Source organism: Acanthaster planci, linkage group LG01, assembly GCF_054643075.1.
Source record: "Acanthaster planci isolate LZ-2023a linkage group LG01, COTS_SCS, whole genome shotgun sequence".
NCBI lineage: Eukaryota > Metazoa > Echinodermata > Asteroidea > Valvatida > Acanthasteridae > Acanthaster > Acanthaster planci.
This window is the reverse complement of record NC_141777.1, coordinates 39,632,645-39,650,788: the sequence shown is the minus strand read 5'-3', so window position 1 is coordinate 39,650,788 and position 18,144 is coordinate 39,632,645. Positions and strand designations below refer to the sequence as shown.

The following is an 18,144-nucleotide window of genomic DNA, read 5'->3' as shown; positions in this document are numbered from 1 at the left end:
TACATGTACGAGTAAATGTCCATGCACCATGTGAGCCACAACCCTGCAGAAACTGGACTTGCACCCCTCTCTGGTAGTACTAGGAAACTGGAAGTTGCTTAGTGACCATAACCATAGTGAACTCACTCTGAAGTTATTACCTTGTTCAACCTGGTGAACTTGAACCTATTTCTGAGAGGCTGGTCTTAATACAATCCAAAGCAACAGGTGAATCAAAGGTCACTACCCACCTGCAGCTTTCAAGGGTTCTTCCAACAGTGGTTCACATACATGTACCTCTGAATTTTGGAAGCACTCATCAGTACTGCATTCAATTTACTTCATTTAATTAATGGACAAGTTTATGTACACATACCATAAATTTTAGAGCAATTTTAGAGCAATTTTAGACCATGGTATGACAGTAATGTTATCACTGGTCATTCACAGTGGTCCCTGCACTGTCCACCTTCATACTGTTACCTGGTAACATGTAAGCTTGGACGATGTACTGTACACGTACATGTACATGTACATGCACCGGTATATGCGGGTCTTTATTTTAATATGGGGGCTAATGTGTATTTCAGGGACATCACAATTATACAAGACCAGTTTCACTTTCCCATTTAATTTTCATATGTATTTGTCAATTAATATGTGTTGATTACATTAAATTCATTTACATTAAGAAAATGTAGATTTACACAATAATTACAAGGGAAAAACCTCATCGTTTTCACTGTTTTTTTGGTATTTAGTGTGACATTTTTGATGACCTGTTTCATACAGTATGACATTTCATACATGTACCACTGGCAAAACAAATATATTGTTTATTTTCTAACTATCCTATCAACAGAGAGGTAAATTATGATATCGGATATCATGCGCCGGCGACTGTCTTGTGAGCGGCCGAATGTTCGGTGACAGTGACTGCATGGAAATAGTGCAATGCATATTACGCCTCTCTGGAAACAGTAACCGGTGCGCGTGGGTCGTGCCGACTCGGCATGCTGGTGCTATTTTGTGAATACAAATGTGACCTGGTATCTAAGTACATATATCTCTGCAACTCTGAATTCTTTGAAATTTTCTTCATTAAGTTATGTTTTTAACTTCCAAGTAGGCCAGTGGGTGCATGACAAGTTTTTATAAGCCTACCCGTTCAGTCATGACAGTCCAACCTCATTAATAACAGCACTTTAAATACAAGATTCTCCTTTAACAAGAATTCTTTTTTATGCCCCAATCCTTAGTTTTTCTACATTTTCATTATAAAAGGATTCGTTTTTTATTCACAAATGTTGAACCCACTGCAATATGTGCAATGTTTGGTGAGAGTTGTAATGCTTTATGACCTCAAAATTGCTTCGCATTAATTCCCATTCATCGGAAATATGGAGAGGTTTTAGAGTATATTTGTATCCCTAATTAATCTGAGATCACTATTCATTGACTGCAGACATGAAATGTTACCATTGTTACAACAAAATCTAATGCAGTTCCCAGTGTAAATTAATGTTTGTATGGCGACAGTTTTCCCACGTGTAACAGAGAAACCGGTTTCTCTGTTACAAGTGAAATGAGTCATAAAGCTCTTTAAACTAAAAACTTCAAAACACTTAGTGTTTCTCGTAAAGGTGCACAAGCTAAATGGCATAATGGCTATAAGCTGTGCCATACATGTATATTTGCTATTTAAGCAACTCTGTGTTAAACTAAACAAAACTTTCCAAACAATTTTAAAAATAGCCAAAAAGTGAATTTTGGGGGAAAATGTTGGCCCATTTTTATGCTGCCTGAAACCTTATCAAGAAAAAAACAACTAGTGATGAGAGTATATGGTACGTACACAAAACCAAATTGGCAACAGTTGAAAAGAAACCTTTACTCACCAAAATGACATGCATATAACCATCATATTTGGTTTTTCTGTTACACATCAAATAATTTGCTGCACCACTGCACAAACTGAGTCTGTACATGTCAAGCACTGTACATGTACATGTAGTTACTGTATTCAAAGCAAAAATCATTTCCATTTATTGCATGTATGTATTATCAATTACATATCAACAAGTTTTGAATTTGTTTCTAAGACAATTTTGAAATTTTGATTACCATGTCACACATTGTCACACTGGTACCAGCCCAGTTTTCTGCATTTTAATCAATCAGTGCAATGTACATGTACATGTATTTGAATCACTCTACAGACAGGTACCGGTATCATTTGCATTTCAAATAACATTTTGTTGCTTCACTTGTTCATGGATCACTTGCATTTTGATGTCCTTATGGTAATGTCAGAAATTTATGATATTTATTCATGGTGATTTGGAGAGACTCACAAAAATATTTAGAGGCAACTGACTACTGCAATTCAAAAACAATTAGCCTATGCTTAGGCCAAGAAAACAAAAAAAAACCCAGTTCTGCTCCGATTAAATGCCTCTCAAAAATAGGGTTGGTACATGTAAGTTGGAAATGGGGGGTCGATTTTTTTGCACTGATTGAATGGCATGAATGGTGACAAAAGCTTCCAAAAATTGCCACAGTCGACAGTTTATAAGAATTATGGACAATTCACACCACTATGCACAACACCAGTCAAGTCATCATGACGGGAAACTGGCCAACAATGTCTATGTATCGTGTGGTAAGCATGCGTGATGAACTCAGACAGATGGGCGATAAAACCTCGTGCTGCGGGCAGAAAATTTTATGGACACACGATCGTTTCAAGCACAAGCAAAAAACAATCTCAAATTAAACTTCTGAACACAGAAAATACATACATGTACATAGTCAAGAGACTGAATTCTGTGAATTAACTTGCAGAAACCTTCCTGCAACATCAGTGTTTTTTTCGACCTGCAGCTGTGGGGTTGAATGCGTGTACAGAAGATGTAGTGTAATGGCGTTGTTTGGACCAGGATACCAGATCCGTATAGACTGGTTGCCATGGCGCGGCTGGAACCAGCGCAGTATTGCTGTAATGCATTGAGTTTCGCATATGTGTTTTTACCACTGCCACAGCGAAACACGAAGGGAACTAGTGAATATAATGGAAGGTTCTTTTTGAAAGTTGCACATTAACATATACATGGAAGTATATAAAAAAAGGAAAACATATAAAAACAAGCATTTTAACTTAAAAAAGGTAGTTAAGAAGTGTTTTGTGAAGACAGAAAAAAACAGGATTTATTTTAAGAATTTGTATTTCTAACTTGCTGATAAGAATTTTAGGGTCTTGCCACAAAATAACGGTCAGTCTGGAAATCAGGAGCACAAGTACATGTATTTTGTTGGGAGGGGGCCCTTACATAGGAATAAACACATGTACAGGGTGTTGGTATGTACTGGATCAGGAGAATGGATGCTGACATTGGCAACATTCCTTCCCTTAAGCAAATCTTTATCATTTAAGACTGGCCAAAGCATATATTGTTCCAATACATTGAGTCACTAAGGCAAAACAAACTTGAAAATTACTAATTTCTGACAATTTTGTTCACCAGCTTCACCCCATTTTTTTCCCAGACTGCCCTCCAGCAGCCATGTTATGGTACGGTACATTACAGTACGGGTATGTTTCAGGGCAGCAACTTTGTTCTTGTAGGGGAAAGGCAATTTCTCCTTTGCAAAGAGACCTTGTAGTAATCAGATATAGAAACCTCAATTGGTATGGGAAATTTGTAATGGGTATCAATGCAATTCTTCTACTGCCTTCCTGAAATGCCTGCCCTGATGTCCCCCTCGCTGATTGCAAATATGAAGATTGGTTTGTGAGGAAGAGGCACACAGCTAACCAGTGCTTTGACCATGGAGGTAGAATGCTTTCACCTACAGGTGATGGGCTCTCGACCAGTGTACATGTAGTGTGGATGGGTGCCGGCAGGGTAATAAGGAAAGAACTCTAAGTCAACATTGTGGTTCTCATGCAGCAGTCCATCATTTTTAAGGAGTGCGATCACACAGGTGCTCCTACTGCACTCCTAAACACTCCTAAAGGAGCATAAAAATTTGCTCTCTTCAAAAAATCTGAGGGCACTTTAAAAATAATGAACAATAAAAAAAACAGTGGATACCATCTCCAAAAAAGGACTTTGTGATTCGTTTGTAACTTACAATTCCACATTTATCCTGCTGCGACTTTCATACGAAGGCCTATAATTATTGTACGAATATATCGTTGCGAGTGCGGCCTGCTTCCGAGCATGCACACTGTACATAATTATGCTTGCATGTGCATGTATGTCACGCACAGTTTTGCGGCACATGCACGTGGTACCATCTGTTACATGTTGATCAGTAAAAGTTTTCAGTGACAAGAAAGCCAATCAGTACCGATCCTCGTTACGGGGCGCTTAAGCAGAAAGCAGTGTGCCCATACCGGTATGACTATGGGTTTGCCACAAGCTTTTGGTTGTTATAAAAACGTTTCTCCGTGCATACATACAACATGTGCCCATTGAATTCACACAGGAAATCCCCCAGTGTGGCGGACCATAATCACACATAAATACTGTCACGTTCGCACATGTGTGTAGCCTTGACGTTTCCAATATTGATTGAGGTGGGTTTGTTACAGGCATCAATTAAACAAAGTTGAAGTGCAGTTTAAACTTTCAAATCCTCTTTAGGCTTTGTTCCAAAATTATGGTCACTGTTAACATTTCAAGTGAAAGAAATGCTCAAATCAGGATGAAAAGGTTCCCTTCCAGTTTTATTTAAATTGAAGGAACAGTATATACCGGTACTGTACATAAACATGTATGTAACGGTACAACTGTGTTGATTTGTACTGCAAGTTGAAACTTACATGTACTTGTACATATACACTGTAATGTTAGTTACCGTAAATAGTGTATTTTTAATTCTCAAGCATAAAAATTCAGGTTCATATAGAAAACAAGCACTGAGATGATTTACATGTTTGTTTCATAAACCTGTGTTTCTCAATGAACTAAAACTAAATTAGTTTTGAAACTGCCCCAAGAACATTATACATGTAAACTGTCAGAAAAAGTGAAAACAATACAACCCCAGGGTTTCAACAATCGTGTGACCTTGTTTACCGGTAGTACTTTATTGATTATTTTAAGGAAAGCAATTTGCTCTCCTGAGAGACTTGAGGAGAGCGATTTATAGCTCTCCTAAAGTTTCTTAAAATAATGGACTGATGCATTTGGTACACAAACATGAACAACCTCTTCAACTGTGACAGGGTGTTGTAACATGGCAAAATGTATGCATACTGGTACTTCCAAGTTTAAATACGTTCACGTATGATTGTGATGCCACAGCATTAATGGCTTCTCTCTAGTCTTCAGCAGTTAGCTTACATGTCAGCTGGTTTCTAAGGAGAAGCTTGTCAAATACTGCATGTATACTCACTGCGTCAGCGGTGATGAACATGTTCCAGGGCAGCAGAGTGGCGATACCATGGATGGCCATTAACATGAAGATAAACCTGAATCTGTACAAAAGAATCAGACAATGGTTCACATTCATACACATGGTAACCGTAGTATCCTTCTTGACCCTACACATGCATACACATGGTACCCGTAGTACATGTACCCTTCTAAACCCTACACATGCATACACATGGTGCCTGTAGTACCCTTCTAAACCCTACAAATGCATACACATGGTACCCTTAGTACCCTTCTTGACCCTACACATGCATACACATGGTACCCGTAGTACCCTTCTTGACCCTACATATGCACACACACATGGTACCCGAAGTACCCTTCTAAACACTACAAATGCATACACATGGTACCCGTAGTACCCTTCTTGACCCTACACATGCATACACATGGTACCCGTAGTACCCTTCTTGACCCTACACATGCATACACATGGTACCCGTAGTACCCTTCTTGACCCTACAAATGCATACACATGGTACCCGTAGTACCCTTCTAAACCCTACAAATGCATACACATGGTACCCCTAGTACCCTTCTTGACCCTACACATGCGTACACATGGTACCCGTAGTACCCTTCTTGACCCTACACATGCATACACATGGTACCCGTAGTATCCTTCTTGACCCTACAAATGCATACACATGGTACCCGTAGTACCCTTCTAAACCCTACAAATGCATACACATGGTACCCCTAGTACCCTTCTCGACCTTACACATGCATACACATGGTACCCGTAGTATCCTTCTCAACCCTGCAAATGCATACACATGGTACCCGTAGTACCCTTCTAAACCCTACACATGCATACACATGGAACCGGTACATGTACATGTACTTCCCTTCTTGACCCTGCATGTAATCCATATTAAGCTTTTCCTTGGCAGCCAGCAGAGTAAACCGGCTGACAGCAGTTACTGTACTGGTACAATGTACAACATTGTTCTGGTACTAGTATGTACATGTACATCAAGTACCAGTACATGTACGGTATGTGGAAAACAAAAGATCTTTTCTTTGGTATTAAATCACCTGCCAATAAGAGAAATGGTTTGCTATTGGAATTTCTTACTTGCATGTAGGCGTACAACACACGTTCAATAAAGGTGAAGTTACATGCCTTATTCAATGAAAACTGAAAGCTTATTTACTTTTCATAATTGTTTGATTTTTCACCACTGACCTACATGTACCAGTACACGGTACTTTCAAATTTTAAAGTTTTCCCATTTTTATAGGCACATTAAATTTCACAAAATATGCCATAGGAGGTGAATCTGGAGATTGAGGGCTTGTAATGTCCTGGAGGTTTGAAATACATGTACAATGTAATAACAAGAACAATGACCAATGTGGAAATTTCTTTGAAGAAGATCAGGAGAACAATGCAGTGGTGATAAAATCATCCAGGGAATTTTACGCAATGTACATGAACAGATAACTTACACCATCGACGATAAAAGGGTGGATACACGGGTGCTGGTGTAGTACTAAAGTAGTACATGTACATGTAGGTACCGAACATGTACATGCATGTAAGAGTGTTACAATATGATGCACACATCCTGTTTATAGAGGTGATATACATACATATACATGTATATCATCACGTACACACTACACGTACATTTACATGTACTGGTACTCTTCCAAAGTGCATGAACTACCAGTATTTACATGTACATGTATATGTACCTTACTTGTACAAAAGCCAATCATACAATGTATTTGCACCTGTGTCAGAGGCACCATGTACATGCAGAGGTATTCTCCATACATACCGTATGAAACTATATTGTTCTCAACAGGTTTCATGTACATGTACTTTTGACTATCTTTCAAAAGACATTCTGTCTCCACAGTCCTCAACCTCTATGTAAAACTGCAACATACAGTGTACATGTACAATGTACATGTACAGTTAGCATTTTAATTCCATAAAGCAATCATACCGTACTAGTAACCGGTAGGTTACAGAGCACTTACATGTACATGTACAAAACAATATCAATGTAAAAAATCTCTGGCCATTCTCACCTGAGATCCTTAGAAGAGGTTTGTCATATAAAATTCTTTGCACAAATTACCGTGCATGTATATAAATGAGAGCAGGACTCCAAAGACATGGATGTGTTTCTGGATTCGGAGGGCCTACCCGGTAGCACTTACATGTACTGTAGCAGAACTAAGTGACTTTTCAAACTTACAGTATGTGCATTTGAAAATAAACCCAACAATATTCCGTTTAAAAAATGGGTATTTTCCATTTCACCAATCCCAAATTCCGCTTTGGAAATTCTAATTCCATTTCATACCTAAGCCATAAGCATGAAATTGCAGAGCAGTATTAAACTATGCATGGAAACCATTTGCCCAACCATTCCCCCCCCAAAATAGAAAGAAACAGATATTGTTTGGAAATACTATGCAATGTTTCCAACTTTTTAATAATTTCTGCAGTGAAAATAAAAAAACGACACAACAAATATGGCATTCCCTGTCCCTTGATATTTCCCACAGGGCGCGAACATCAAATACTTGATACAATTAATCAACGGACAATTCATGTTCCACTCCTCATGTATAATTCAGATTACATAGAAGTACATGAACAGTGAATTCACAGAATAGGTCTTGCATGTAACAGTCGTTGGACATCAACCTGCCATTTTATTTGGTAGTAGTTACATGACATAATTCAGAAAGTTAACATTAAATCTGAGCCTTAAAATGTATGTTTGTGACTGAAAACCTCACTCTAGATCGAACACTTCCTAGGGCCCAATCAGCTATGGTACACCAAGCTTACAAGGTTTCATTTAATTCAAGAAATATGGAATTAGTCTTCTGTGTTGCTGCCGTGGTTTCATCATTTCGCCATGCGGTACTAGCCTTGTCTCAAGGAGTCTATGCGGATTCACAAACTGAATTCCTGACGTGTGCAATAAGCATATGTGTGAGTATGAACTTGTTTGCGCCTTGATTTCAATGCTAGTACAGTGCACGTGTGTACAGCCAAAGTGTGTGCCATATACCACGTCGCTGCACTGTGCTAGCTGCCGCTACACACATGGAGCTCACACATGCCAAAGCACTAGCAAGTATCGATACTGGCACGGACGACCCAATCATGTGGTGGAGTGGTGCAAGTTAGCATTTTTCCAGCATTATTCTTTCATTAAAAGCAAGCATTTTAAAAGGGTTTGGTAGGCATTTATTTGTAGTGCTCTGCAGAAAAATTCTTTGTTAGAAATTTTGTAAGTTCCGTTTCAAGCAGTGGATTCTGTTTCAAAGTGTTGATTCAGCGAATTCCGTCCGTTTTCCGCGATCACAGAAAATCATTGGCTCTACATTTGTACAGGTACATGTAGTTGTTAACTGAACATCACACTGAAAGATAAATTGGTTGGGTTTCTACATTTGCACAACTACTTTAAAACAATTTTTCTGGGGTCAAAATACTTGTTAATCTTAGAACAGAAACTTGGAAGCTGTGCAATGAGTGATGCACTATACAAACCCCGATATGTACATTGTAGGCCTATATGTTTATTTCTTTGGGACATGGGTAAGATGGATCTCACTGTGTCTATGAATGGACTGTAATTATGTTCAATTATACCGGTATTTTCCCTTCCTTTTAATGAATTTTGCATTCGAATAATCAAATTCGAAAAAAAACTATTCAAATATCCGACAATCTATTGAATATTCGGTTATTCAGCACAGCCCTATCCAAGAGTACCGCTGCATGTAAAACTTTATTTTAACCGTGGAAAGATAAGACATACCTATCCCTTGGTGCCCTTCTCCCCTGGATTTTCTGCTCTGCACGCATATCAGCAATGTCTTCTCTTGAAGCAGACAGTCGTATGGAAGATATTGATCCCCCCCATTTGTGAGCTTGAGAAGTCCCCAAAGGTGCATAACCTACACCTTTGCTTGGTGATCCACCAGGAACATAGAGATGCCCATTACTTCCATTGGCTTTCCGTGCTGTCAATGGGGTTCCTTGAGGTGTTGTGTATGGGCTACCACAGGGTGATCCAGATGGAACATTACCATTGCTGTTCACAAAAGGCTCTTTGATTTCTGTTTCTTGATCTCCTGGTTCTTCGACATCATGGACTACGATTTGTGGGTAGCCCGAATCAGCAAGTTCAACACTTGTTTCCTTCATGTTGCTAAAAACAAGTTTGCTTTCAGTTTGTGCTCTTCAAAGCCTTAAAATTTTCTTCTGTACTCTGCAAAAAGAGAGTGAGGAACAAAGATTAAAAATCATACACAATAGTAAACTACAGAGGAGTACACATCAATCGTATGATGCACCAGAAAAGAGCAGCCTAAATGTCTAATACATGTACATGTATGCCATCTCTTTGAGTTCAGTTCAGTGATAAACACGTAGCATGTACGCTTGTGTTCCATTCCTAACCAAAACTGATGGCAAAAAATCAAAAGAAAAGAAGAGAAAAAAAATAGCAACTGCTGCGAAAGAACTAGCAGTCCTAATCCAGAGGTTACATACGCTGTACATGTACATGTATACAGTACATTGCATTTGGAAGTTAACACTGCAAAAAGGAATAGGAAAAAAAGCAAAAGGAATTCGCATTCACATTCGCATTTTGACCACAACTTTTCCCCCCTGCAAATTTGCAGTGAATTTGCAGCGAATCGGATGCGAAAGGGGCAAATGACATGCAGAAACGGTGCAAATCTTTTGTGAACGCGGCGTGAAACATTTGCAAAAACAGTGTGCAAAAAGAGTGTGAAAATTTTGCGAAAGGGGTGCAAAAGGTTCCGAAAATCATGCAGAAACTTGCGAAAACGAGAAGCATTGTGCAGCGAAAATGCTCTACACTTGCCACATGCGCACGACTATTATGCAGTGAAGAGTCACATACATGACGACATGTGGATACATGTACCGTACATGTGCACATATGCGGTGCACATGTTGAGCATCCATCTAAGTGGGTTATACGCTTATAAGAGAGCGCTATAACAGGAATCTACCGTAATTCAGCTGTTCAGTGCTTGTCTCCACCCTCCACCATACCCAGCTTTGATTTCACCTGTCGCATTGTATTTTGCTCAAAACCAAGAAACACACTGCGTTGAAATTTTAATGCTGTCTTCCTCAAGTAATCTGAATATTTCTGAGAATTGAAGAACTTTTGTCTCAGACTGATTTTTCTCCACTTTCCATATTGAGAGACGCGCATGTTTGAAACCACAGAAACCAAAAACTTCCTGATGTCTACATGTACATGCACAAATACTACTAAATGAAGAAAGCTTGCAAAATTATTTCCCAACTACCAGAGAAATCTGTGAAAATCTTTTCCCACTTTTGAGAAAAAGTGTGAAAACCTTTACTCACTTATGGGAAAATCTGTGAAATCTTTTCTCATTTGTGGGAAAATCTGTGAAAATATTTTCCCACGTGTGTGAAAAGGTGTGAAATCTTTTCCCACTTTTGGCACACTTTTTCACAATTTGTGAAATGAAAAGGAATTCCCTTGGAAGAGAAAAAATGTGAAAAATTTTCCCATTTTGGTATTAACTTTCAATCGCAATGTACTGTACTTATAAACTGAATGCAATGGACATGTACCGGTACATGTCCATGCTCTCTCTCTGTAAAGAAAAATTCAGTTACATATATGCAATGGTTCAATATATGAAAAACAAATGACTGACAGCCTCAAAACAAAATAAAAGCTTTGGGTGCAAAAACATCAAGCAAAATGTTTAATCAGTCTGCTGACAACAGATAGAGCAAGTATTGTCTGAAGTGTTCAAAAGTTACACATCCTCTAGTTCTCATTAAAAAGTGTACAGACATCAGGGGTTCAGATAACGTATGTATTGGTGTATTTACACTTGCCGACTTGGAAATTTGATTTGTCCATGTTTATCTGCATACAGCTTTTCTTAACATTACGTGCATGACTCAGAAAATTCCAAATCGATGGGAGAGACCTGCAGCAACACGTTATAGACCAAAATGGGCTACTGCGCACATGTTGTGAGCATGTGTAGTTTTGGTGTTCAAAACGTGGTCACCAGACTCCCTGAAGACACGATGCAGTGAAACTGATTTCTAGCCCATGGGGACCACACTATTTTCATAGATTTTTGCATGACTGGATAGGGGTTGAATTGCTCAAACTCCTTGTTGAAAGTTCCACCAAAAAAAAAGGCAGGTACGGACTTATGTGATTTTGTCCATGATGTCATGAGTTCATGGTTGTCACCAAGCACTGTTTTTGTGTTGTGGTTTTTCAAGAGAAATAACAAATGTTATATTTACTAAGGCAAAAGGACTAACTCGCATAAAATGGGTACTCAGTTCCTCCACCTCTTAGGGAGTACAGTACTCTCCCTCTCAGGAAGAAGAGTACAATACTAAACAATACTAAGGGCAAAAGAGTACTGTACTCTGAGCAAGGAAGTGGGTACTGTACTCATGACTTGAAGACAATTGTCTAGACCCCTGAGACATGATGCTACACCAAATCCTCATCACACAAACTTCAGAAGAGCTGGTCTTTGTTGGACATCACAGGCCGGGGTGTATGTGTAAGGGGGGGGTTGAAGGATTCTGCTCCGAAATGACTTTCACACCCAGTCTTTTTAATTTACTAGACATGCATGTACAGAGTACATCTGTGAAGTTCCAACTCAATCTGACATACATATACAGTTTTGTTCTGATTACAGTACCATACATGTACATGTATGTATTTGAAATTCATGGCCTCACACGTCTACTCAAGCATAAGAGAACCAGCTCTTTTAGAGTTAAATGAGTTCTGTTACAAATTAAGGCTGTGGATATTTGACCTTGAAATGGAACTGATTTGCTCATTACTTATATGTCAGCATGGCAACTGAACACATGCAGTTTCAGGACATAGTAATTTACGACAGCAAATGTTCCTCTGGTTCCATGCTTACATTGTCATCACAAGTTCATAAGATGAAATTCAAGAAAAGTTGTAAATTCGCCCGAGCAAAAAAAGGATAGCATTGCCACAGGTACTACCGTTTTTTCACAAGAGATAATCACAAGAGAAGTTTCTCCTATTTTAAATGTGCAAAAACTATCACTTTGCAACTTCTTGCAGTAAAGAAAACCTTAAATTTTAACATGATTATTTGAGAGGTACGCTTTTACGTAAACCCAGTAATTAGAATGAACACAGACGTTTAATTTGCCAATAAATAAAGATGCCATCCTTTCATTAACCCTAACACCCCTATACACGTATACTACAAAGTCTACATGTACAATGTACTTTAGTATTCAGCCCTGTCGCTTGTAAGAAGACATGACCTTATCGTTCCCTTTTACATACGGTCGGTCGAGTCATGGGTCGAGTTGTCTCAACGGTCAACTTATCTTGACTGTCGAGTTATCCGAAGTCGAGTTGGCAAACAGTCGAGTTGTCCGGACCCCACTCGGACTACCCATGGACTACCTTGGAATGCTATTCCTCAACAATAACCAGTCCAGCCTCATGAATAGGTTTGTGGACATTGTGTCGAGTGCCATCTATAATTCTTTCCAACAATTCAACTTCGATAAAAAGTGTTATTTTTATGCCAACATACACTAACAGTAGGAGCCTTACAAAAAGTAAAACGTTTTGCGACATGTACATTTGTACGCTAAGCAGCTAAGCTTAGCGCTTCGTATGCCCTGTCCTTGCTCTATGGCCCATGGTATGCCTGATCATCTGATCACACTGTGTGATACAGTCATTGTCACTTTGTAACCCTGACCTCACATTACAACACGAATCGGATTACTGAATACTGGCCTAGGCTAGGCAGTTCAAATTAAGCTAACCTGCTAACGTTGGCTTACAGTAACATTGTATAAAACACGTGATTTAGGGCATTTTATGTCATAACCGAATGAAAAACGACTTTTTAGCGAAAAAGGCTGACTATTACGAAACATACACTATGTTGATACACCACAGTCCGACAGCTGGGATAAATTCTTACCGTCTTCCGATCCAGCAGAAGCAAAACTGACAACTAACAGCTGCACTCATGCAATTGCGCAAGATACCGGCACAGCATATCGAACGCTCGCGCTCGCTCGCGTAATCGAGCATGCATTATTTCAAAAGCGTCCAAGTCTAGTACAGTACTTGGGAAGTATCGATTACTTACACATCGAAAAACCGATCACAAGATTGGTAATCGAAGTCAAAGGGTGCATGATACAGCCCTAGCTGTCCATCATTAACTCTGTGCCTGTACGAAGTAGGGGCATAAGAATGGAGGGGGGTGATTACATTAACTAAATGTGCGTTTTTCTTTCACACCTCGAAAAAAAATTGTGCAGGCATGGCATACACAGTGTGGACCTCTGCACAAAAGAAGTCCACATTATGTGTGGGTGTGTGGGTGTGGGTGTGGATGTGTGTGTGTGTGGGGGGGGGGTGACCACGTAATTATTATTCATCTACTACCATATCGGCTACGGTTTGTTCCCCGGCCAATTTTGCTCTCTGCATAGCTTGGCTCTGATAATTAAAGACCTCAAAGATTTATAACAAGTCTTTTACCTGCACATGATAGCCTCACAATAGGCATTTGTGCAGTAGCTGACAGATACAGATAAAACTATGAAACACGATAATGCAAACATTAGTTCATATACGTTATGGAAACAACTGTCAATAGGTGTTAGAGCAGACTTTAAAAAAAACAGTGATACTCAAATTTATTCAGCAATGGCTTTTCTTTGTATCCAATTTTAAATTTATAAATTTAAAGTCGAAACTCAAAGTCCCTCTTATACCGGTTAAAAAGTACTGAACCAATGAATACAGGATTACAATGAAAAAAAGTTAAACCCTTCACAAAAGGAATTGGGAATTTCAATCTCGAGTTTTAACATTCTTTTTCTTTTTCTTTTCCTTTCAACAAGTGTTGATTTTATTACGTATTTCTCCTACTTATTTAATAGTATCCACCAGTTACCTTCATTCATTTTTTTGTGAATCCTGTTTTGGTTTTCTCATGTACATGTATATTGCTCTTTCTAATAAAATCCCAGCCATATCTGCCCTTGTCCTTTCCGAATTGTGGTATCGATATCATAATCGAATATCAAGTACTGAAAAGGTTTGCGCGGCCTGTGATTGTCTAATCACATTCTGCACTTCAGTCAAAAGACGAAACCATTTAAAACTGAGGGGTGGAGTAATGGTTGCTTCCATAGTAGTATCCATGGTAGTATAGTCATCGTGTCAATAAATATTTACATTCACAATAGAAAAAGCACCTAAAGCATTACTATATATAAATTGACAAATAAGTAAGTAAGTAAGGCCTGGTAATGAAATAAGAACTTGTAACAAGTATATTCTTGCCAGGCGATCACCCTAAATAAAATGTGTCGTTATAAGGCATCAACAGCACTGTAAGTCGGAGCGAGCTTTTGTATGCTAATCGGAGATGTTTATAAAGGAAATGGTAATCAATTCACACAAAAAAATCTGAATGTGGCCAGGTAAAAAAAGAGGTGACCTCCAACACAAAGTTTTTGACGTTCCAGCAATCTGTGGTGTAACTAGGTCTCACTAAATTTAGTCAATATGTGAAATTTTACAAAAGAGGTTCTGTTGAAGGCACTTAGTGCTAAACGTGTCAGTTTGCATAGTTTGGTGGTCACGGTAAGTACTGGAGGCATGGAGGAAGTAAGGAAAGAGGCATGTGCCCACGCGTCGCTATCACAAAACGAACAATCAACACCAGCACGGCTCTTGCTATTGCCATAGAGCAAGTTATTGCTTGCTCTATGCTCTTTCCAACGGATAAAGGGGGGTAGGCCTACTTCTCTAGGCAGACTTTCGAGGGGTGAATTTGCTCATAGTTTTGATTTTGATCTGACGCCTCGTAGATCACGAAGTACGTGTCGTTTTGAACGCAGGTCTGCTACCTGGCGGTCTATGCGTAATTAATTACGTGGTCTGTTCAATCCGCCTTGAGCGGAAGCACCCCCTCATCGGTTGAAAAGGGAGCGTTTGTTTGGTTCCGTCCTCGGTACATGTATGGGTCCAGTCCACTAATTCAAGCCCCATTGAAAACAGTGTAAAATCAGCACCGTTCAGGGCCCAATAGCATGCACGCCAACATCCCTGAGATTTCTGAAACACAAATGAAATTCTTGTCTGGTCACTTATCTTTCAATTTCTTTTCAATTTTTTATGGGTTAAGCAATTACATTTTTAATTATTCCCACAAAACAAAATGAAAAGCAAAGTGATGATTACGAGTAAAACAGCCAAATTGGTCATTCTACCTTTACAAATCATACTGAGAATTTCAACATCATTTCAGTGAAAATAAAATGCGTGTCTTTTCAGAAAGACTTTGAACACCAGACACATTTTGAAGATCACCAAAGAGTATATTATGTGTAGATTTCTACATACTTTTCTCTTTCCCTCAAATACCGTTTGAATAGTAAGTTATCATATGATTAACCGCTCTTCGCAATTTTACGATGAGTATAGAGTATATGACCAACAGCCATTTTTAGTTAGCAATATCTATAAATGCATTTTTGCAAAATAAACCCCTAAATTAAAGATTCCGGAACACAAAAACTGCAACAAGTAGAGTGCATTCGTTTCCTTTGGCGGTGTCCTACATGATATACTTTGACAATCTATATAACGTCCATCACCCAGACCCCACTTTGTAAGATTTCGTTAAATTCACGTCGCAAATCAACAAAACATTTGTTTGTTGAGGGCATCTCCAACACATTTCCACATGTGTGACTGATTGGTCTTTTTTCCCAAACCTGTCAGTTGAGTAAATGTCACATTGATAACATTCACTGGAAGTACCCCAGATCAAATAAGTTATGCGTAATAACGAATTGATAATCCGTTAAATTCACGTCGCAAATCAACAAAACGTTTGTTTGTTGAGGGCATCTCCAACACATTTCCACATGTGTGACTGATTGGTCTTTTTTCCCAAACCTGTCAGTTGAGTAAATGTCACATTGATAACATTCACTGGAAGTACCCCAGATCAAATAAGTTATGCGTAATAACGAATTAATAATCCGTTAAATTCACGTCGCAAATCAACAAAACGTTTGTAGGTTGAGGGCATCTCCAACACATTTCCACAGGTGTGACTGATTGTTTTTTTAAACCTGTCAATTGAGTAAATGTCACATTGATAACATTCATTGAAAGTTCATCAGATCCTGTTCAATACCGCAAAAATCTCCTCGGCATATGCTCATTAAGTGATCTCACGTACCTCTTAAGATATGTCCCAACACTTTTTTCACTTATTGTACATTGCGGAGGAAACTGCAACATATTGGAATTACCGTCTTAGATGATGGTTGCATTTTATCATAGAAACTGCGAAACTCAGTTTTGTGAGGTGAAGTGATTTCAGCACCGGCTGCATGCAATCAGCAATGAATCTTGGGAATATTGGGAAGATTGGCTTCTGACGGCATTTTCTTACAGTTATATTCCCCCAATATTTCAACTAGTTCTTCATTGTAAGAAAGGAACTGCTTCAGTGCAGCTTTCAGTATGTTTCTCTCATTCTCAGCAATATGGAATTCATATATCTGCCGTCGCCTGTCGTCCGTGTTTTTTTTGTCACGCTTGCCCAGTGGTATTTTTAACTTTGACCCTTGGTCGTTTCACATGTACATGTCCCTGTTTGTTCGATCCACCATGCCTGACTCTCATTTTAGCAGTAGAACTAGATGATGTATTCGTTTTTGCAGTTGTGCCGAACTCCACTTGAAAAAAAAACTTTCATTATTAAAGACTGACATCGGTAAAGTGACGTGTATATGAAATAATACCATTTTTGTTACATAAATAAATTAACAAAATAGATTTTTGTTTGGGTAGATTGTTTTTCTTGATAACTTAGTTACTCTAGACGTAACTTTACTCGTTAACGGCCTGATGTTAGGTCTATATGTAATATTTCTGTCTGTCCCTGCACGATATTCCACAGAACTGAATGTAAATAATAAATTATCTACAATGTTTGATTCCTTAATATTTTTCATAAGAGAAGAACTGATTCAACATTATTTTGAAGGCGGGTATACCTCTGATGAAATTTGCTGTATACTCCAAATTAGACATGACTTGAGTTGCAGGTAGGCTCACAGAAGTCTTTTGAACAGTAACGTTACTTGTTAGCCCCATAAATAATGCTGATTTGCTTGACAACCTGTTCTCATTGGTCTATCCACCATGGCATGCACACCCACAAAAAACAGCACGTCTTATTTTCTGAAACTTAAACCAAGTAGTAATTGCCCCCTAACAATACATTTAATAAACAGTTTGTTATCCACAGCACTGTCTAGTATTTCTGGATTTCAGAGTGAAATTGAGAGGACAAATGAATATCTGTATCGGTTGGCAGATTTCTTTCTAGAATTTGATGAAAACAAGTCAGCACATTTTTACAGTATGCAAATTAGAATTAGACTGTGAATAAGTTGGCCGGAACATTTTTGCTGAAAACGTTTTTCCCCGAAAAACACTTGGTTGAATTCTCAGAAAGGGGACATTTTCTTCTCAAGGGGCAGGGGAAGTCTAGCATTATTGGCATTAATTATGGGACTAGTATAAGCTTTGCAGGTGGGATTTATATGGAATTCCATATCTGCCGTCCGCCG

The 18,144-nt window shown here is 38.7% G+C and overlaps 1 protein-coding gene across 1 annotated transcript in view; it reads right to left on the bottom strand.

Moving 5' to 3' along the window:
- The window catches only part of LOC110980527 (equilibrative nucleoside transporter 2-like), a 46,831-nt gene extending 33,231 nt beyond the window's left edge, over nt 1-13,600 (bottom strand). The window contains exons 1-3 of the mRNA XM_087135863.1: nt 13,452-13,600; nt 9,221-9,673; nt 5,383-5,464 (exon numbers count right to left, since the gene is read on the bottom strand). Coding sequence (XP_086991989.1) covers nt 5,383-5,464; nt 9,221-9,609 — 471 coding nt within the window. The 5' untranslated portion in view covers nt 9,610-9,673; nt 13,452-13,600. The remainder of the gene's footprint in view (nt 1-5,382; nt 5,465-9,220; nt 9,674-13,451) is intronic.
- Nucleotides 13,601-18,144: the final 4,544 nt, after the last annotated feature.